Below are 21,236 nucleotides of genomic sequence, written 5' to 3'. Positions count from 1 at the left end.
ATTTTTAGCTGCACCACAAACCAACTGCTAGTTAGTTAAGGTATGATAGTTAACAGGTAAGGTCATTTATCTAGCTATTGCTAACCTACAGCTTTAATTACCATGTTTTGCTTTTTGTTACTGTTCATACCACTATTACTGCACTGTTCATTTTTACCGTTCCAACTCCAGGTGATATTTTGGCTGCTATTTACCCACACGAAAGAAGTGTGTCTGGGAGAACAAGCCATCTGTTCCTCCTTAGCAGGATGCAAGTCTCATGGGAAGAAGGCCTGCATTAGTGACAATAAAAGTGGAAAGATCCTGGTTTCAATGCACAAAGCACACACAGGGTCGATTAGAAGAGCAAATATTCGGCCACTGTGGCCCTGTGACAGATTGGTGGTTCAGCCCTGTTGAGAAAAATACACCCAATGTAGTGCAGAGCTGAAAATCTGAGACGCTGAACTACAAAATGCTAGCTGAACGAATAAGATCACAATTTTGTGGTGCACTCATTTCAGCAGGAACAGAGAAATATGACACTAATAATGCTTAGAGCTGAAAAAACAATATGATAGTAGACTTTTAGTTAGATACATATTTATATATAATAAAAGCTCTGGACTTCATGTCCAGTATGGAGTCAATTGAGCAGCTTATATTAGCGACACTGTGTGCACAGTATAAGGTCATGTGCACACTAATATGTTTTCGTTTGGATATTTTTCTCTCCGTTTTGGCCTCCCTTCCACACCGAGACGGCGTTTTTAAGTCTATACAAACGCAGCTTTTTTGAAAACGCTCTCCAACGCGGACACGTTTGAAAACACTGTTTTCACAGCGTGGACTGTGAAAACGGAGGCTTTCGAAAAAAAGACAGTGCCCATCCTTGACATTGCTGCAAAGTTTCATAAAACCGGGAAGCAAATAAACGGAAGGTGGAAAGGACGCAGGTTAAAGAGTTTTATTTACGGGGACTTAAGCGTTTACAGGCGATGAAAAAACTTTTAGAAAAAAACAATCGAAAAGCGAATGTGTAGGCGCGGAGCGTTTGTAAATGAAAATGCCGTTTTCTAACGTATGCTAATTTACAATTAGTGTAGACGTATCCTAAAACGGATAACGATCAGTTGTCAGATTTTCACTCTTTATACCCACCAGTCTACTAAACATGTCACATGTCTGTAAAAAAAAACACCCGGTAAACACAATGTAACCACACTGGAATGCAGTGTAACTCGGCTTATACAGTTCAACACCACTGGAAGTGTGATACAGGCGGCAGACAGTATTACGCAATGTAATAATGCAATAAAAAAAAACTGACAGATGAAGCCTTCAACCTATGGAAGACTACACGAAGGAACAGAGAAACGTGCGTCCTATGTAATGCACTATATATCTAGCAGTCATTTGGGTGGCAGACTTGGGTGTACAATTTATTTGCATCTGTTTCCTTCTACTGTGGGAACTGCAATGACAAGTTCTAAGGTGATGAGGACGTCACCTATCAGTCACCAGAACTGTAGCGAAGAGTAGAGGTGTTTATAATACAATTATTATAATACAATTAGAACTAATCACACACACACACACACAATCACACACCATTTCCTAGCATTAGATGGTACAGTTTGCTTCATTGTATTATCAAAGTTTGGCACCATTTCTAATACTTGTAGCCCGATCATTGCAGCAATGTGATCAAACAAGTATTTTCAACGAAACCTGAACCTGGGCCCTGTGCGCCGTTATCTAACACCTGTACCGAAGTACGCTGTGGGTCAAACACTTCAATCGCATGCATAACCTTGACAAGAAACCAGTAACAGTAGAAGCGAGTGGAAATAATCAAAAGCCATGCTGTGAAAAGTAAACAAGAGGCAGAGAAGGACACGGCGTCAGGAATAATCACACAGGCGACTCAGCAGGAGGAATGACAACCAGGAAAGAGAGCTCACGCCACTGACGTCCCACACAGTGCACAAAACCGCAAAATCTCTCGACACACGCGGTTACGTACCGATCGCATGACTGGCCCCGTTTTTCCTTTTCTTTTTATCCACCTGCACCTGCATGGCTGGGATCATTGAGGGGGAAAACTCTGATCATCAGCAAAACATACACAATAATACACAACCTGAAAAGGGTTTCTGAACCCAATGTAGTGCATCAGGAGCTGGCGCCAAATCATGCCTTTAATACCCCATGTGGGATTTGGTGCGAAATGATTTATTTCATACCCAATTTTGGATCATGATCTGGTACTAAATCATGCCTTTAATACCCTGTGTAGTGACCTATCAGGATTTGGTGCCAATTTATTAATTTTATACTCTAATGTAAAAGTAATGGCTTTTATAATAGGATCTGGTACCATATAATATTGTTTAGATGCACAGAAGTATGCAGTAAAATAAACCAGGCACACGGTCTAGTGCTCTAAGTCTAAACATTAAACATGACTAATTCATGTGTGGTGTGAAATGAAGGCTCTGAAAGTGCACTAATTGGGAACGAAATAAGATTTCATAATAGACGTCTTAGCGGACACTGAGGTACGGGTTTTGACGCTGAACTTTAAAGGGAAGGAAAAAGCAAATCCTGCAATCTATGTGGTGCAATATACTGTATATAATACACTACTACCAACCGTTTGGGATTGGACCATGCATGTAGGGCCCTTGAACAGGATAGGGTTACTACAGTATGACTACAGAGGGTATAAAGGGTCATCTTCAGTGACTAAATAAGTCAAACAATTAGTGAGGAAATCATCCGAGTTCCCCTTTGAATTCACTACTATGACATGTAAATGTAGTGCACTAGATTTAGTGTGTATTTGGAAGCCATATGAATCATCACTGCCTATAAAAGTGCACTAGACAAGAGTGACAGTTCATTGTGTCCTGAGACACATGGTTTAAAATAACAGCCTACAGATGAAGTGCACACTAGATGGATAGTAAGAAGACAATTTAGGATGTGTCCAGATGTGACACCTGGATATTGAAGGACCTATGACTCTAAGTGCAGGAGGGTGTGGACAGTGGACAGTGGGGTAATGATGCTCTATGCACCCTGAGAAATTTGCTCCAGGAGTAACCAGTGCTTGATGTGGATAAACGAGGCCAGACCGAGGCGCATCACTTACTTAGGGCTCCTGCAGCTCCGAGCCCGAGTCCCTGCTCCTTGCAGGCGGGCGGTGTGGCGCTCTGCCGCTCGAAGTTGCCCGGGTTGGAGAAGTAATCGCGGAGCCTGGGCAGCTCCCTGCCGGCCTCCAGCAGCTCGGTGTGCAGCTCCAGGGCCGTGAGGATGTACTGATCGCGGAGGAGCTGCGCGGCGATCGCGTCCACTGACACACGCGCAGGCTCACCGCCACCGGGGACCGCACCTGCCCGGGTGCCGGATGACAAAAGCGTGCCGGGATCCGCGTCGGTCGGCGGAGGAGAGAGAGGCCCGGGGCTCCGGCCTTGCGCCTCGTCGCTCGGGCTGCGCTGCGCGGTGTCGCGTCTCCGACGCTCCGTTTCGTCCTCCGAGTCGCTCGTGTTGAACGGGTTGACGCTGGCCGCCATTTTTTGTACGTCTACGATCCCGGGGAGAGGAAAGAAAGAAGGAAGGAAGGAAGGAAGGAAGGAAGGAAGGAAGGAGGGAGGGAGGGAGGGACGAAGCCGCCTGATGGAGTCTGAACCGCGTTCAGCGGAGTCGCTTCCGATCGCTGACGGGCTTCAGACCTCCACTTGGATCAACGGCATCTCAATACAACCCTGGCGTCCGGCTCTCTATCCCACCTGTATTCCGGCAGATCCCGCCTCCTCTTCTGGGATTGTTTGACGCCGTTTCGTCTTCAAAAAAGGGTCAAATGGTCACCATAGCGACCAGACAGCATTGCGGATGAGACGCTGCATTAATAAAATGATCAGCAGCTTCACGAATCCGCCATATTGATTGTAATAAGAAGTAAAAAATTTTAACCAAATGTTTACATTGTTGTATATTTTACTCAAAATATATACATATATATGAACCTCGGTGGGCGAATAAGGCGTCTGAAATACTGACAAATCAGCAAAGAGGGGGCGGGTTTACCGGAATATAGGTAGGGGAAGTTAAAGGGCGACACCTGCCTCCATTCTGATAACAGGACTTCCTACATTACCGGAAGTGACGCTTTGTTAATCGACAGATCGACAGACAGCTCCAAGGATAAAGACTAGTTTATTAGACTAAATAATGATGTTGAATTATATTTATATATTAACTATATTTTTATTATCTTGATTTAGTTATTTATTTATTTATTTATTTTAAAAAAGTTCAGGTTATTTAACAGTGGTTGATTGATTTTAATTTACTGCGCCGTCTAGCGCTCATCTACTGTACTGCAAGGTTTTTATTATTATTATTATTATTATTATTTTTTTTTTTGCAGAAGCGGAAGTGAACAGGAATATTTCAAAGTAAAGGTTCACACGTTACAAAGCGACACGTGACCACACAATGGCGCTCCTGGGCTTTAATTTATTATAAACATAAAGAAATACAGTTATCATCAAACCAGAAGTGCATCGGTAGCAGTGTGAAATATTACCATATGCACAGGTTGGTAGGCGTTGATATATGATAGATCACGAGAAAAATTAAGTCGTGATCACGAGAAAACAAGAACGTCTGTAATTTCTGAATCGGTATATTAAATATATTTATTAGCGTTATAGATACGCGTATGTTCTTTCTTTCTAAAATAGGCTGGGTAATGACACTTTTATTTTGATATGCACACTAGAATGATTCGCATCCTGTTTTTTTTTTTTTTTAGGCGACACGGCAGCGCGAGCGGAGACGCAGCCCGCGACTACGCATTTATAGCGATTTGGGTAAAGTAAATACGGAAGAGCGGAGACTTTTTCCCGCTTTCGGGGCGCGTCCACATTCGGTTTAACAGTTATAAAAGTCCCATTATAAAGAAGAGTCTCTATGAGAGTTTTCTAAATGAAGTCAGTCAGCCTGGGCTGCGCGCGCTCTGTTGCTAGCGTGCGGTTGCCAGGATACACTTGTTGAACGCTTGTTGAATTCGGATGCATGTGATTGGCTGGCAGGCTTCTCACGTGACACCTTTTCGGCTATAAAGTGGTAACGAGGATTTAAAGAGGAAAAAAAGCTTGCTCAGTCTGATTGTTGTTATGCTGCTGAACACTTGGGTTTATACCGAACAACATTTTAACGAGTTAAAAACGTAAAATAAGAACCGGACGAGGGAGGAAGATGGAGACCGCGCGAAATCAAGAGTTTGTCGAAGAAAAGTCGAAAATAGCGACTGGAATTGGAGACTTGCCTTATATGGAAATGAAGGTGATGTAGCCTGGGTTAGTTTTTTGGTTTTTTTTATGGGGGGGTGGTGGTGCTGTGGGCGGGAATTGCGCTGGGGGGCGGGGCTGTGGGTGGGGCTCTGTATCTTCAGTTCTTTAAAGGTGCGATAAATTATAATTTGTGTTCCTACTTATTTACAAAACTATTTAGAAATGACAATTTTTATAGTCACGCCCCTTGACCCCTTCATGCATCTTGTCATAATTATGCACATCGTAATTTGAGTTTGCACGCTAAATAGGGTTCTGTGGTTAAGGGTTCCTAATCAGGAGGTCAGGGGTTCCAGCCCCAGCCAGTTTTGGACCTTTTGCTCAAAGCCAGTATTTGCTCTATGGGTGCTGTACCATGCACTCTGACCCCCAACTTCCTGACAAGTGAGAACATGTGGAACGTTCATTGGTGAAGGCTCTGGTTTACAGATCAGAAGTTCTGAGGTCTAAGCCCCCACACTGCCAAGCTGCCACTGTTGGTCTTGTCGTCCTGGCCATGACTGTTTTTGTTAATGGTCCACTGTTGGACTCTTGGGCACTTCATGAAAGTTCTTGTTAATGTCAAGGCTCTTAACCCTTCCTGCTCTAGGGGTGGAGAACCATGTGCTCTGAACCATGTGCTTTCTGACAAGCTGGGATATTTGAAAACCGGCTGCTTCAGTGGTGAATGGGTTATAGATCATAGGTTATGAAAGTCCTGGTCATAAGTATTTTGTGATTTTTAAACATCGCATTTCACATTTTGTCCCAATTTGCTCTTATAGTTCCCTCCACTCTTCTGGGAAGATGTTCCCAGAATCCATAGCGCTAGTCGCTCGCCACAGTCGCATGCACTAACTTCATTCATTTTCTCCCGTTTATCCGTAATTCGGGTCGCGGGGGCAGCAGTCTAAGCAGGCCCCCGCCTTCGACTGCTGCCCAATCCTCTCAGCACCGTCCCTTACGGTCCCTCCTGCAGGTGGTGAGCCCACGGGAAGTGCACTCACTTCTTAGTTTCTTTTGTATACTCCTGGCATTGTTTAATAATCATAATACAAAAAACACAAACTTGTGGTCCGCCACTTAATATGTTCCTGAGGGAACATATTGCGCTACATGATGTATGAATGTATGTGAGAATTAAAAAAAAATTTTTTAAACCGTATTCAACCATAAGTGTTTTTATTTAACCTCTAATTTACATAATGCACTGTTTGAATAATTAATCTGTATATTTATGGATACCACTTTTTTTTTTTTCCCGCCCTTCATCAGTCAAGCTTTGGACGAAAGGCAGTGGAAACTGCGGAGCCTCCTGGAAAACCTGCATCACAAATCAAACCTCATAAAGGTGGGCCCAAAATCCAATTTCGCGATAATTACAATGTAATTTTTTAACAAATAAATGAACGATGTTGGCGCAATCATAACTTTTTTTGTCTTTATTCCTCCGTTTCAGATGAAGGTTACGGTTTAAGTTTGCAGCTAGGAGAGGAGTACGAGCGCAAGAAGCAAAAGTTAAAAGAAGAGCTTCGTCTGGATTTCATGCGCTACATGTCTCAGGTGCTTCTGCTAGACATTTCATCTTTAGATGAAACTCTGGGCATGAGGGTGGGTTTATTCGTTCACACCTAAATAGGTCATTTAGTGTAACCCAGCCACGTACTGACGTCACTTGTGTGTCTGGGAGGTGGGAGGAAGCCATGGGTAGAATGTGCACACACACGACCCCAGGTTTAGGATCAAATCCACGTTCACCTACGTGTGTAGATGAAGTCACAGTTGTGTTTATTTCCTCGGAAATGCACATTTGTAGCCAGATGAAATGAGAATGAGCTGAGAGCACGCATGTCAGCAAGTTTATTTTAGGACCAGGCCCAAGAAGAATCTTTCTGGTTGAACATACCTTCTAAAACCCACGATTTACCAGTAAATAGAAAAGAAATTCTAATTCAGCAATGCGCCTGTCTCTCTGTGCTGTACATCACAAATAATCCTCGCAGAGTACATTTAGTTTGCTCGGCTTTTCCACACGTGACCTGCTTCATCAGCTCATTAACGAACCCAGGTGAGGTTTCCGTAGGTGTCCAAGGAACACTGCATGCACACAGCAGGGAGACGTGAAGGAGAGTCATTAGTGATGTGTTCGGCTACATCTTGGAGAGCTGTGTTAACATGTCTGCTTTAAGGGTCCAGAGTTTTTATAAAGCGATGTTTAAAATGTGTTCGATTTGTGTTGCTGCTTTTAGTGCAGTCATTTTCACAAAGCGGTTTTACAGACTCTGGTTGGTCGGATTAAGAATCCTTATAGTATATTTGTGCCAAAAAGCAACACAATACGAAGTGTTTGTCCAGAAAGGTCCTGTTTTTTTTGTTTTTTTTTTTTTCAGGATTTTTCTTTCTTTCTTTAACAATATCTACCAAGTCGTGTTCAGGACCTGGGTGTAAACTGGGTAAAGAACAATGTCTCTAAAGTACAAATGCCTTAAAAATCCCACAGACAGACAGAACTTTATTGTCATTGCATAATACAGGTGCATAGCAACGAAAGGAAAAACCCGCCGCTCGTCCATGCAGCCACTGCCACATGCATATATACTGTATCGTTTATACAGTACGGTACTGTAAATGACTCCGTCCTGCCCCATACACATCCTGATGTCCATCGAGCATGTTTTGATGGACTGTAATACTTATAGCCCTTAGAGAAACCTGTTGACACTCTTAAAGGTTTTTCAAGCAAGTAAACTTAAACGTAGTATTTAAAGTTTTTAGAAAAAAGTAATCATGAACATCTTGTTTAGAATTTTCTTTCTAATTGTATAACAAAGCCAAGCTTTAGCCCATGAACATAATCATAGAAGTTGACATAGCACTAAGAAAAGAACATTAAACTCTGATCTTTAGGACTCCTGGGTAGGAAAGACCATGTCATGAGTTGTGATATTTTCAGGACGGAATGGGCTCATCAGAACACATCTTCACCATAAATCAGGGACCGTCTGTACACAATTCGGATCTATAGTGCTCAAGCTAATAGTGCAGTGTAAAGGGATTGGGATAGTAGAGAATCAGCCCCCTCTGACCAATCAGACGTGCCGTGGTATAGGTTTGCAATAACCGCAACAGATTACAATTTAGTTTTTTTTTTTTACTTAAGAGGGCATTTGTGTCCTCATTCTTTGTGTTTGAGGCATTAGTGTAATCTTACTTATTTTGAATCTTTCTTACATTTTTCTGGCATTTATTAACGAAGCACTTATTGTGATCTTGCGTTCTAGAAGCAAAATGTCAATGCCAGTAAGCCATTGTCTCAACTGCAAACAAGGTCTCTTCCTACAACTACTACTAAAGTGAGTGTATGTGGGTGTGGGTGTGGGTGTGGGTGTGGGTGTGTGTGTTTGCAGTAGAGATGGTAATCAAAGAAGCGAATGCATTATGCATAACACACCAGCCACTGACAACAGAGTAACGAGTTTAACACGGGCGTGTCGACGTCGCGAGAGATTCGTTGTCCAGCAGCAACACTATTCATTGACATTTGAATCTGTTGCTGGTTGGTGTGACTTGATAGCAATGCATAAGATTCATGTTACAATATACACTACACCAGGTCATGTAGTCTATAACTGCTTATTATATTAACAATTTATTCTTTTTTTAACTTCAGCTTGACCTCTAATTTTAGCTCTTGATGTTATTGATGAAATAATATGAGAATATTTTCTGGTAGATTTTGCCGCTTCATATCAATTCTTTGTGTAAAATGTTTAATCAGGACAAGACGCTAGATGAGTGGATTCAGGACCAGAGTCCCTTACTTAGAGGAGATGAAGAAATGCAGAAGATGAGGAAAACTCCGAACCCATCTCAGGTTTAAGTTTGTCTTTTCTACTAATTTATGATGTAGATCAGTATGTGGATAAAATCATAGGGTGTGAATGCTCCAGGGAAGAGGAGAGCACAATACATTTAAATGACTTACATACATACACAATCACTTAATATAGATCGTTCCTCAGCCACGTGGAAAAGATCATTTCATCTCTTCATATCGTCCTTCGTTTTCCCCCAAATCACGGGGAAGGAGAAGTCCAGAGACGGTGCAGCATTCCAAGAGGGACAACCAGATTGAACCCGTGCTGACGCCAACACGCAGAGGTTCAAAGGACACTGCTAGACGCTGGCACAGAAGGTCCAGGAGGGAGCGTTACAGCACAGCGGAGGAGCAGAGTTCTGCTGAGGAGGAACAAGAAGAGCTCGAGCTCTTGCGAAAGGGAAGGTCCAAACGTCAAACTGAGCCGCAAGCATCTGGCAGGAGACACAGAAATCGCCAGCACAGAGCCGATCGGTGTGTTGAAGTAATAAACGCATGTGATTGCAGTTGATGTGCACTGAGAGCTCCCTGAGCATGTCATTAAACTGATTGTATTCCCACTAAAAAGGTTTGTTCTGGAGAGGAGAGAAGCAGAGGTTCCTGCTGTTAATGAAGAGGACCATCGAGAGGAGCAGAGACGGACGCCACTGGCACCGATTAAAGCCGAGTACTGAATTAGAACGATTACAGTAATTGGATTTTAGAACGCTGCAGTTGAAGTAAAATTAAAGTGCATTAAGTAGTTAATGAGGCAATTGCAGAAGTAAATCCTTTTCTATTTGAAAATGTTAATGGAATAGGAATATAGCATGGAAATTGTTTAGGCAGGTTTTTTTCAGTTCAGATTCCAGTCTGGCTTTTTGTTCCTCTTAATCAGGGTGTCTATAAGAGAAAGCCAGAATGTGCAAAAATGCCTAAGATTTATTGCTGGTTAAAAGCATCGATCTGTAGAAAGATGGGAAGTGCTGCAGAACCAGACATTCTTTGATCGGCTGGGTGTGGGATGTAGAGCCACAGTTAGAATACGTCTACAGTGTACTGGCTTTTGATTTTTGCTTCCTGTTCGTCCTACAGTCCGTTCCCTCCAGCGCAAACCAGAGCTGCCAACAAGAAGAACATGACAGATTTTGCTACAGGACTTCTTATTGGTTAGTAGCTTCATCACCTCTTTATTAAGGCGTGATTTGATTGTCGATACCTGAAATGCAGTGCCGGGGTTCAGATTTTAAAACCTGTAATTTTGTCTTTTTTATTTTTTTTTTATGTTTTTTATATAATATATATATATATATATATATAAATAAAATAATAATAAAATAAAAATGTATTTATTAAAATCACTGCAACAGGGGTTGCTGAGGAAGAGGGGGATGTTCAAAGAAGGAAAGAGCGCTACAAACAGGAACTGCTGGAGCAAATGGCCGAACAGCGCCGAAATAAGAAAAAGTGGGTCCAATTCAGCGAATAGGGATTATTATAACAGTTATCTTCCTCTCATGCAATTATTCTTATTCACACAATATTTATATATATATATATATATATATATATATATATATATATATATATATATATATATATATAATATTTTTTTTTAATATTTTTAAGGAAAAAAATAATAATTCTGTTCACCTACTTAAAGCTACACTGTTTAAACTGTTTGTGCATTAATGCATTATAACTGTTTTTGTAGGGAAAAGGATCTCGAGATGAGAGTTGCTGCTACAGGAGCCATTGATCCAGAGAAGGAGGTATTCAGACATTATGGTGTCTGTGAAGTCTTTGTTTTACCTCTGGGGGGGGGGGGGGATAAAGTTGCAAACGTATGCGAAATGTTTAAAGGTTTTGTCTACAAGATGTGAAAATCCCTTTGTAAGCCAGCTGATTAATATACAGGTAGTCCCAAAGTTACCATGTTGTTTTTTTTTTATAAATCTTACGATGACTATACGGCAAAACTGTAATAAATATTTTAAGCAGCACGTATGTGGTACGATAAGGGTTAGTTCTCTTGGTGTTGGAGCGCTTTTTATTTTTTTATTATTTTTATTATTTTTATTATTATTTTTGTCTTCCTGTGTTTTGGTGTATCAAAGCCCAATTTGAGCTCTTTTTTTATTTATTTATTATCATTTTTTTTTATTATTGTAGATTTTGTCGATTAGTGTCATCAGCTACAGGTGTGCTTCTTTTTATAAATTATTATACTGTAGTTAATTCATTACGGTAGAGTAAATTGCTCAGAGTTCAATGAACATGTTACAGTACACTATACTGATCACTAGTTGTTGAGACTCCTGGGTAGGCAAGGCCATGTCTCAATCTAAAATTGTTCACGTTTTAATAGGCTCATCGTAACACCTCCATCGTAACTCGGGAACTACCTGTATTTGTGATATGAAGGCATGATTTGCTGAACTGATTTATACACATTAAGCTGATGTCTGATCCCTGCCTTGTGATTGTGTTTTAGCACCACCAGGAGCAGGTAAAAGTGTGGCTCTTTATACAGTAGATGGCAGGCTTGCTTGCTTTTTTTTTTTCCCCCGTTGCAACACATTCCACATTGCAAATTCCAATTTAAATCATTATTTAATTCCTTATAATTTTCAGTCATGTACTGTTTCCTTTTTGGTACCACATTCTGTTCATACCAGAATCCTTTTAACACATCCTGCTTTTTTTTTGGTTTCAATATATGACCGTGTCATTGTCTGGTCTCCTGCAGGCTGACAGGATTAAGCAGTTTGGTGCTGTAAGGAGAGAGCATGAGGGCAGGAGACGGGACTTGGCCTACAAGGCCGAAAGGGGACTTGGCAACTTTGGGACGAACATGGACAAGAGGACACATGAAGTGGAGAGTGCGCCACCTGAGAGACCCCGTGTTGCTTTCCAGTCTCCCATACTTGCCTTCAGTGAAAACTTTCACAAAGACCTCTCAGGAACGATTGGAGAAATAGTTGTCCCAAGGTGATCTTTATAACTCACATTTGCACAATGCTGTTATGCTTTTCATCTGATCTGTAAACTGTGTTCTAATCAACTTGTGTTTTTTTTTTATTTTATTTATTTTTTGAACTCAGAGTTGCACGAGTTCCTCCTCCACCTGCTCCTTCCCTCTCTGAGGTGTACAGCACTCCCTACGATGAAGCCTACTATTACTATGGAGCCAGGAATCCCCTAGACCCTAATCTGACCCACTGTAAGTGTTTTTATCATTGATTTTACTTGAAGAAAAAAATAAACATGTTAGTGGTGCAACGGATCTCAAAATTCACGTTTCGGATCACATTACAGTTATTAAGTGACTGATCGGATAATTTTTTATCATCACAGACCCGCCAAAAGTAGTATACAAAATATACTGTGACATTCTGGAAGGAATGTTTAGACTTTTTGCTGAAATCATTGCAGATGAACTGCTGATAGAATGAACATAAACAGGATTTGTTAAACATTAACATCCAGTGTGTTATGTACATTAATTTGTGTGTGTGTGTGTGTGTGTGTGCGTGCTAGACGGACCTTCGGCAGTGCAGCAGTCACATAATCTCCCAGCCAGAGCACTTGCATCAGTCACTCAGCCTCCCACTGGAGTCTTTGCACAGTAGGTGGTCTTTTATACTGCTGTTAAATCATTTGCTTTACACTAGTTAACTTTCTCTGTAGCCATATTTCTCACCTACCTTGTGCTGAGGTTTGTTTATCTTTATCAGGTCATTTGTGCCTGTAGCCCCTCCTTTGCTTCCATTGCCTCACGTAGGACCACTCGGTGGAAGATTTAACCCTGTTTTGAAGCCAATATTATTCTCACTTTATTATGATATTATCTGTGCCAGCATCAGCATCAAGGCCAAAATGTAGACGGTTCCGATTATATTTCGGTTTATGGTTTATCTGTTTCATGCTCTGTAAATAACAATCTCTAATCTTTCTGTAGACCAACCTCTCAGCATGGCGTTACTCCTAGGATTGGCATCGGAGCATATCCCTCTGAAAGACATCAACATCCCAAGGATCATGATCTGAGCTACAAGGATGCTCTCAAACAACAGGTACAGTGCTGCAGGTAGTGCAGGGAAACGGGAAATTTTGGAACTAGGAGTTGGCAAACCCCGCCCCCCCAGGTGAATCTGTGATTGTTTGGAACCGGTGTACTTTTTGTAAGAATGGTGATGGTGTTTATGCTGCACAAAATAGAGGAATTTTCTCTTTTTTTTTTTTTTTTTTTTTTCCCCCCCAAAATCATAGTACTAAAATGTTAAATGTGAGCACCATTGGTGTACTCTGGCAGCAGGAAAAATTGGTCAATCAATCTAATGATTTTTAGTGTTTTGACAGGAAGAGATCAGGTAGGAGAGCATGTCAGCATGTTAGTAAGGCAACAGAAAACCCATTTTGCAAAGCCCTGTGTGTGTGCTGTCCTTTTGGGTCAGAATATTTAAAATGTAGGAATATTCCACCATCTTGAAAACGATCAGTCACACATTTCTGGTCACAGATTGAAGAAAAACAGGAAAGGAGGAGAAGGGAGAGGGAGGAGAAGGAAAGGTACGAGTCTAAACTGGAGGCGGAGATGAAAGCTTATGAGCCGTGGGGACGAGGAGGAGCCGGGGCTCCACTTCGGGATGATCAAGGAAACCTAATCAGTAAGTGTTTTCGTGTCGTCATATTTTGTTCAGTCGCGTAGTCTGTTCCCACAGATCGCCTCAAGATTCAGTCGTTACATTGTATAGAACCTCGCAGAACTACTTGTGGCCCGAAGTAAATCCAGGAAGTAACGCGATTGCTTTCTTTGTCCATTTCTAGGCGATCTAAAGCGTATGCACAGGACTAACGAGGAGGCTTATGTCAACCCAGAATTGCGTAGCAGAAGAGCCGTGGCATCAGTGGATGAAGCTTCATCAAGGGCAGAGGATAAAGTTCCTTCTTTGCACAGAGTATTAGATGATAAAGGTATGCATGCGTAGTGATCTACAACCCCATTTCCAAAACCGATCTATTATTAGAATGATATTAAAAAGTCAAACACTATCAATGAAAATGATCATGTACCCAAACCATTTTTTAAACTTAAACTACTTTCAAAAAGAAAAGTAATCATGCAAATAAGGCCACTGATGTTGTTCCAAGTTTTAGTCAGGAACCATTTATTCCTCTCAAAATGTTCTGCTTGCTGTTAAACTGAGGCTGAGCTGTAACTGGATGTCTAGAAGTCTCGGAATAGGAAGAAATATTCAGCATTTTCTTTTTTGCCTGAAAAGTAGCACTTTGAACGATTTTAACGATTTTTAATTTTCATACGTGGACTAAAAGGTAGATATTGTAATGGTAACGTTTTCTGTATCCGCCAACGCCTTGAGTTAAAATAAAGTGCAAAGGCCCTTATTTCCTCCTGCAGTTTCCTCCTTCACCCAGCCCTCGCCGTACGCCCGAGGAAACGTGTTCAGTGAGCTACCGACGGCGCTGCAAGTCCGCGAGAAGGAGCGATACAAGGAAAGTCTGAAACAGCAGGTACGGCACACTTCCCTTCACAAGTACACCATATGCGACATTCTCCTGAGTGAGGCAACATTGTATTCTGGGTTCACACAGATTGAGGAGAAGCAGAGGATGGAGGCAGAGAGGAGACAAAGGCTGAGGCTGGAGGAGGAGCAGGAGGAGAAGAGGCTGGCTGAAGAGCGAGCGCAAATGCAGAGGCAGTTTGAGGAGGAGCAAAAAAAGGAAAAACGCAAGGAAATGGAGGTGTGTTCCTGTACTTCTTGATAATATAAAAAATATGACTATTATATCGCACGTATAAAAGCAGTTTACATTTTGTATTTATAATTTTTTTTTTTTTTTTCTTGCCAGAAAAACGCCAGAAACCAGGAGATCATTCGGCAAGCGGAGGAGCGGCGCAGAGAGGCAGAAAAAAAAAAGAAACAGGAAGAAGCGAAAGCGAACGAGCCGCCGAAGACACAGTACAAGCAGGTCGGGGCAATTATTTATTTATTTATGAAGCGTTCGGGATTTTTCTTCCACATCGTTGGTTGAACCACTTATGCAAATCATTTTGTGAATCCAAAGGACTTCAGGTCTGAATCACCGCCCATCCCTGCGTTACAAAAGAGACTCGGAAAACAGATTCTCCCCAGACCTCCTTCAATCGACAGCCAGCGTTCCACCACAGACGTCTCTGTGAGTCACATACAACACCACGTGAAGGAAAAGTCATAAAAGCGCCCGATTTCTCATCGCAGTGTACCGTTTCACAGGTTCGCTCTAATCCCACCCCCCAGTCCCCACCGGTTCCAGCACAGAGGAACCAGATCCGAGCAGCAGGTACGCATCAACTCATTAGTCATATATCAGTCATTATAAAAAAGGTTCAAGACTAGTTTTGTAACACGCCAACAGATGGCAGAACAAGGCTGTACAGTCACAGGGAGCACCGACCTCAATTGATTAGTGTGCCAAAAGACATCGTCCTGTGTACATCGGGAGCTGTGGAACCGGTTCTACTCCAACCTCGGTGACTAAAAGCTCACGTGCTCCTCACACGAGAGTTTCTCCCCGGATTCTCACTTCCACACCAGGAGTGTTGTATTGCTGTGCACGGGGAGTGTTTTGGAGGTGTAGATGAATAAAGGACTTTTTTGTAAACTGTGCTAGTCTCCACTTTTTGATTCCACCTCATAGAACAACAAAAAACAATTCTTTGTGAAAGGATTTGATTCAGATAAGGTTGTTTAGCTAGGGTACTGATTGTTGGCTCGCGTTGATTATGGTGTGTGTTTTAGAGGAGCAGAAGGGTGTGATCAGGGAGCTGTCGGTTCTGCGTAGGCACCTTAGAAGCGAGCAGAAACGACTTGAAGGGCAGCTACTACAATCGGACAGAGAGGAGACACCAACTCCACTGAAAAACCGGTAATGCACACATTGCTCCTGGTTTACTTTATGGCCATAGTACTTTAATCTTAGACCCATAACACAGTGCACAAGGAGACCCTGCTGTTTCCATGTCTTTGAGTCTTGTATGCCAGTGGACTGTGTGTGTGGGATTGAGGAACTGATGCAACACACATCAGCTTACAACATGCTGTGTAATCATCTTTTCTCCCCTACAGTACTATGCGAACGCAATAGGTGGTTTAATGACTACTGTGTGTTGTGTGTGTTTGTAGGCACATAGCGCAACCTCAGCTCAATGCCTTCGACATGGTCAGACTGAAGATGCAGATGCCTAAAGAAAGACCACCTTCGAACAGACCCCTGAAAAGTCAGATCATACAGGACTTCAACAAGCTCAAGTACAGAGGTACAATAGAACATCTAAATGGTTATATAACATGAACAGCTTCATGAGGACACCAAACTAATGGCTAGTCAGCTACATTGTTGCTGAAAAAGAAATGCAGATTCCACTTCTTAAAATGTGTTAAACCCAAAAGTCCCAGTTTGACTTGAACACCCCTCATCACATTGCTTCATTTATCAGGGAACATTTTTGAATATGTAGAACACACTGATCAAGGGCACTCTGAAATGTGCTAACAATAGTGTGCGAGGTGTAAATAATGACCAAGCGTATCGTTTCTTTTGTAAACCAATATCTGCAGCTTTTCCTGACAGATTGTTGACCTATTTTAGCGAAATTCAACAAGACACCTGCTGCTACAAATAATCCAAACACATCAACTCCTAGATTTTAAACAGGAAGGAAAAAAAATGTCAAAAATGGGTCCTGAATGCTTTGTGCTTAGCAACAGAATGCAGAGTTCCTACATATCTTTCCATTTAAAAAATTCCATACTTTTCCAGACCCAGATATGCAGACTTCCCTAAAGATTTTAAGACCATATTTAGCAACCAACATGAGCGACTTTTAGGTAACGACTAAAAACAAGTGTGGATGAGGAAAGTTTTTTTGACGGAAACTCCTTTTTCAAATGTATTGTAGACGTGATTTATTTATTTTATATTTTTTTTATAAAAATTTTAGAAAATCCGAATAGGGCAATAGTATGGAAACAAGTATTTTTCAATACTTCATCCTGGAAATCACTCAAATCAAATTCCATACTTTTCCAAAATGCATAGGAACTGAAAATGACTGATTAGAGTGTGCTCTCTCACGCTTCAGGGGTGCCACCATGCAGCACAGATGACCCGATACTGTTTTGTGTTGTGCTTTCGTTGCAGACGGCGAGTCTCGGGAGAAAGTGAGGCGTGCGTATCCCGAGCCACCCACTGACCAGGCCAGCCTGGAGATCCAGCAGCAGGCTCTACTCAGAGAGCAACAGCGCAGACTCGACAACATGCAGAGAGCCGGAGCCGTCGGTCCGATCCAGACACCCAAACACGCATGCATTCCAACAAACGCGAGTTATACCGAGGAGATTAGTAGCTGACTACTGTGGCTCTAGGGCTGATCCTGTTCATGCCCTTTGGTTTTAACGTTTTGCAATCATTAAAAAAAACTATAATCAAGTCTAGGATGAAATAAACAGTTGATCTTGGTCTAGTGTTTCCTCCAATGAGCAGTGATTTATTCCCTTCATCCTGAATTATTGTGCCGGATGGCGCAGTATAGATCATCCGGTTTATATTATGTGCCCAGTCCTGTAGGGTCATGTTTGCATGGACACACACACTCACACTCTCTCTCTCTTCTTTGCTTTGACTTGTCTCTCTTATATTAGATTACTTTGACCTGTCGTCTCCCATGAAGTCTGCTCCTCGTCGGGTGAGTGAGAGCAGAACAGCGGAGCGGACCTGCTTCAGTGTGATCCATTTTACTGCGTTTTCCTGTTTATTTACTTAATGTTTTCTGCCTACAGAGGGAGAGCTGTGTCGACGAGACTGGAAGAAACATGCTTCTAGAGTCAGAAAGTGCTTTCATTGGTGAGCTGATGGTTTTTTTTTTTTTGGTCACCAAGACCTGTCTGGACTACGGTTTTCGGCTGGTCTTTTAAACAAGATTCATTCTTCACAGATTCATGGTCTGTGGTTAAAATCATGCCCGGGCCAGCCACAACTATTGATGCCGATTGATATAAGCATATGTTGTCCTAAACAAATTCAGTTAATGTTACAAATGGAATATTAATTTAATTATGTATATTATTTATTTATTTTATTTATTTATTATATATATAATATATAAATAATAAAAATTTCAATGCTTTTTAAAAATTTTTTTTAAAAACTCAGTTAATCAGGTATCGGCAGCTACGATCCAACCAAGCTATCGGTTAAATCCGCTATCGGTTGTCCAGATCATATCTCTTGATTGCACCTTCCTGGTCGTATGACAACCTGTTCATTAGGAATGTGAAATGAATTTCTTTTGTCTATACCATAAGCAACATTTGCAAGTAAACCATTCACTTAAAGGCGAAAATAGCAGTGTTGATTAATTTGGTTATTGTTGCTGTGCAGATGCTAACGGTTATTCCTTCCCGATAACACCACCCTCTGATCGTATCTCAGCCAGAGAGAGGAGACGGCGAGCCAGGAGGAATGAGTTCTTTGATGTAAGTGCGTGTTTTTTTTTTTATTTTTTTGTGTTATTAGAACTGAGTGGTCGTTAGAAAACTTGCAAATCGTGAGTATGTGAAATGTCTGTTTGAAGCTGATTGGCTGAAAGTTATTTTACTTAATCTGCATCTCCTATAGACCATGTTTTTATAAAATTTACTGAGGTTTGACAACAGAGGAAAAAATTAGAATCTTCTCGGACCCCTAATCATTTGATAATGATAGTTAAGGTTTTCCTGTCATTATAAAAACGATATATTTTGATGGCCAATGGCGATGCCTCTCAAGCTGCTGGTGGACTTTCGTGAATGACTTTGAGAAGCATTGTGTCGCTGAATGATGTGGATGTTTGTTTATTTCAGGGTGTGGAGACTCCCAGCGGAGAGAGGAAGAGCTATTCTGTGGGCTCGGCGAACAGCTTCCTGCTTGACAGGGTACAGGAGCTGAACCGGCACAGGATGAGGGTGTTGGATGACATGAGCGAGAAGGACCAGAGATTAGGTGAGAGAGCAAGAAAACTCTGATTGTCTGACAAAATCCTGAAAAATCTTTAATTTTGGGTAACTTTACATTTATGCCATTTGACAGACGTCGTCCTTAACCAGAGTGACAGTGCGTTGGTGTGCGCATTGATTAAATATAATCCGATGCTGGTTCATTAGGACACAGATTAAGAACTCCATTAGTCTCTGTTGACTTTTTTTTTTATTTTTTTTTTTATAAAAGAACCTCTAGAAAATTAGAAAAGTCGTTTTGAAAACCGCTGGAAACTCGGCTGTTTTAGATATCAAATAGAGGTTCATCCCACTCTTCTCAGAAGACCCTTCTCTTTTATGTATGCTTATATTAAAACCAGTTGCCTGTAACCCACGTACAGCCAACAAGACCATTGTTGCACAGGGTACAACGAAATTGTCCATCTATGAATGACCTCATCAACGGTTCACCACCATTACATCCTCTGACCACTTTTGATAGACACTGAGCACTGCAGAGAAGGAACAGCCCACAAGAGCTGCAGTTTTGGAGATGCTCTGACTCAGTCGTCTAGACAGCACTATTTGTCAAATTCGCTGAAATCCTTATTTGCCCATTTTTCCGGCTTTTAACACGTCAACTTCTAGGACAAAATGTTCACTGCCTAATAAATCCCACTCATTAACATGTGATGTGGTGATTTTCACTTTGTGGCTTATGTTAGAATGTCCTGCCTGGTCGTTGTATCTTCTGTCTGGTTTTACCACCATCTTTTTTGTACCCACAGCTGAGATAGAAAAGATTTTATATATATATATATATACTAGTCCAGTTCTGATTAAACACTAATTAAAATGACGATGTGTAATGCAAGCATTGTAATTATTTTAATAATAGTTTTCCTGCTCCAGGAGAAATACCTGCTGATGAAGAGGATGACCTTTGGCAGCAGACTCCTTCTCCACCCCCTGCTCGCCGTGCTTCCACAGCGACGGTCGCCACGGAGTCCTGGCTCCGCCCCGGCACCACGGAGACGCTGAAGAAGCTCATGGCAGGTCGAAGGCCGTCCAGCCGCAACCTGCCGAGAGACACATGGGACGCGCCGTCTACTTACTACGGCTAGAGTCATAGCGCGTAGCAGCAACGAGAGACGTGATCTCGGTTTCGGGTCGTTCGGCTTCTGTCTTGCAACAGTTGCTGAGTTACAGCCACAGATAAAATGGTAGGAGTGTGTGGAGTTTTTCCTCCCAGCAGTGCCTGAAAGGATTAACTGCAGCCTGTTGCACTGGTACAGATGAAAGTATCTCTCATGGCTTTATATATTTTGAAGTGTATATAAATCGCATGTATTTTAAATATGAAATAAATTATTTTTGGAGTCTGAGTAGGTGGTCAGTGGATTTATCCAGGCAGCATGTCATTTTACCAGCGTCTGGTTTAGGAGATCTGAATGGATGGTGGCGCATATGCAGCAGAGATGCAGGGTTATCACACTCCATTTCTAGGTGGCGCTATTTCTTTGGTCAATCATAATTTTTTCGGTGAGCTTTATATTTAACAGCCATAAATGCAAAATTCCAGGAAGGGGCTTGAAAATGATTGGCTGCATGTCATTTATAAGTACAGGCGGTGATTCAGGGTTCCTACACATTTTTTTTCATTTCTCTAATATGTAGATTAAGACCCTACAGCGCATGGCTGCAGGAAGTGGGGGTGCTGGGGGTGCTGCAGCACCCCCTATTGGCGAGAGAGAGATTTTTTTTTAAATGTAGGCCTATTAAAAATATTTTGCACAATTTATAAATTCCTTATGAATATTTTAGGAAATGATTTTGACACACGTAGGCTATTAATTGTATTTTGGATTTTAGTTTAATTATTTTGATTTTTAATTATATTGATTTTTCAAGTTCATTTGTAAAGCGCGTTTCACACGTGCGGGTGATTTTTAGTTTGGCTTTCTCTGGCAGCGCGCACACATAGCCTAAATGCCTTGCCCTTGTGGAAGATAAAATAAGCTCTTCATACCTTTTACAACA

General features: G+C 41.6%; 2 protein-coding genes across 16 annotated transcripts in view; one reads left to right on the top strand and one right to left on the bottom strand.

Moving 5' to 3' along the window:
* Positions 1-3,810, bottom strand: part of relch (RAB11 binding and LisH domain, coiled-coil and HEAT repeat containing) — a 47,319-nt gene extending 43,509 nt beyond the window's left edge. For 7 of the 11 annotated variants that reach the window (XR_014531627.1, XM_083530212.1, XM_083530213.1 and 4 more), the window contains exon 1: positions 3,137-3,782. Coding sequence is in view for 8 of the 11 variants with exons in the window: in XM_083530212.1 (XP_083386338.1) it covers positions 3,137-3,557 (421 nt within the window). In the remaining 3 variants the exon portion in view is untranslated. Of the gene's footprint in view, positions 1-3,136 lie in introns of all 11 variants that reach the window. The other 4 variants (XR_014531625.1, XR_014531626.1, XM_083530211.1 and 1 more) reach the window with 3 other exon arrangements.
* An 836-nt stretch (positions 3,811-4,646) lies between these two features.
* On the top strand, positions 4,647-20,581 carry cspp1a (centrosome and spindle pole associated protein 1a). 5 transcript variants are annotated; one of them, XM_083530221.1, is made up of 29 exons: positions 4,647-5,334; positions 6,615-6,672; positions 6,781-6,884; positions 8,603-8,674; positions 9,100-9,195; positions 9,344-9,672; positions 9,767-9,865; positions 10,273-10,346; positions 10,548-10,644; positions 10,892-10,949; positions 11,927-12,168; positions 12,282-12,400; positions 12,718-12,805; positions 13,139-13,253; positions 13,700-13,847; positions 14,008-14,154; positions 14,600-14,712; positions 14,794-14,943; positions 15,052-15,171; positions 15,268-15,378; positions 15,456-15,522; positions 15,981-16,107; positions 16,365-16,498; positions 17,383-17,520; positions 17,883-17,926; positions 18,021-18,084; positions 18,622-18,716; positions 19,083-19,221; positions 20,109-20,581. In XM_083530221.1, the coding sequence occupies exons 1-29, from the start codon at positions 5,248-5,250 to the stop codon at positions 20,318-20,320; spliced, it is 3,447 nt and encodes a 1,148-aa protein (XP_083386347.1). In that variant the 5' UTR covers positions 4,647-5,247; the 3' UTR covers positions 20,321-20,581. The 5 variants fall into 5 exon arrangements, with proteins under 5 accessions (XP_083386347.1, XP_083386346.1, XP_083386349.1 ...); XM_083530220.1 differs by having other exon boundaries at positions 4,755-4,859; XM_083530219.1 differs by having other exon boundaries at positions 5,108-5,334; positions 6,597-6,672.
* Positions 20,582-21,236: the final 655 nt, after the last annotated feature.

The sequence above is a fragment of the Silurus aristotelis genome (genome assembly GCF_946808225.1).
Source record: "Silurus aristotelis genome assembly, chromosome: 25".
Classification (NCBI taxonomy): Eukaryota; Metazoa; Chordata; class Actinopteri; order Siluriformes; family Siluridae; genus Silurus; species Silurus aristotelis.
The sequence above is the reverse complement of the archived record's forward strand: the minus strand, read 5'-3'. Positions and strand labels throughout refer to the sequence as shown.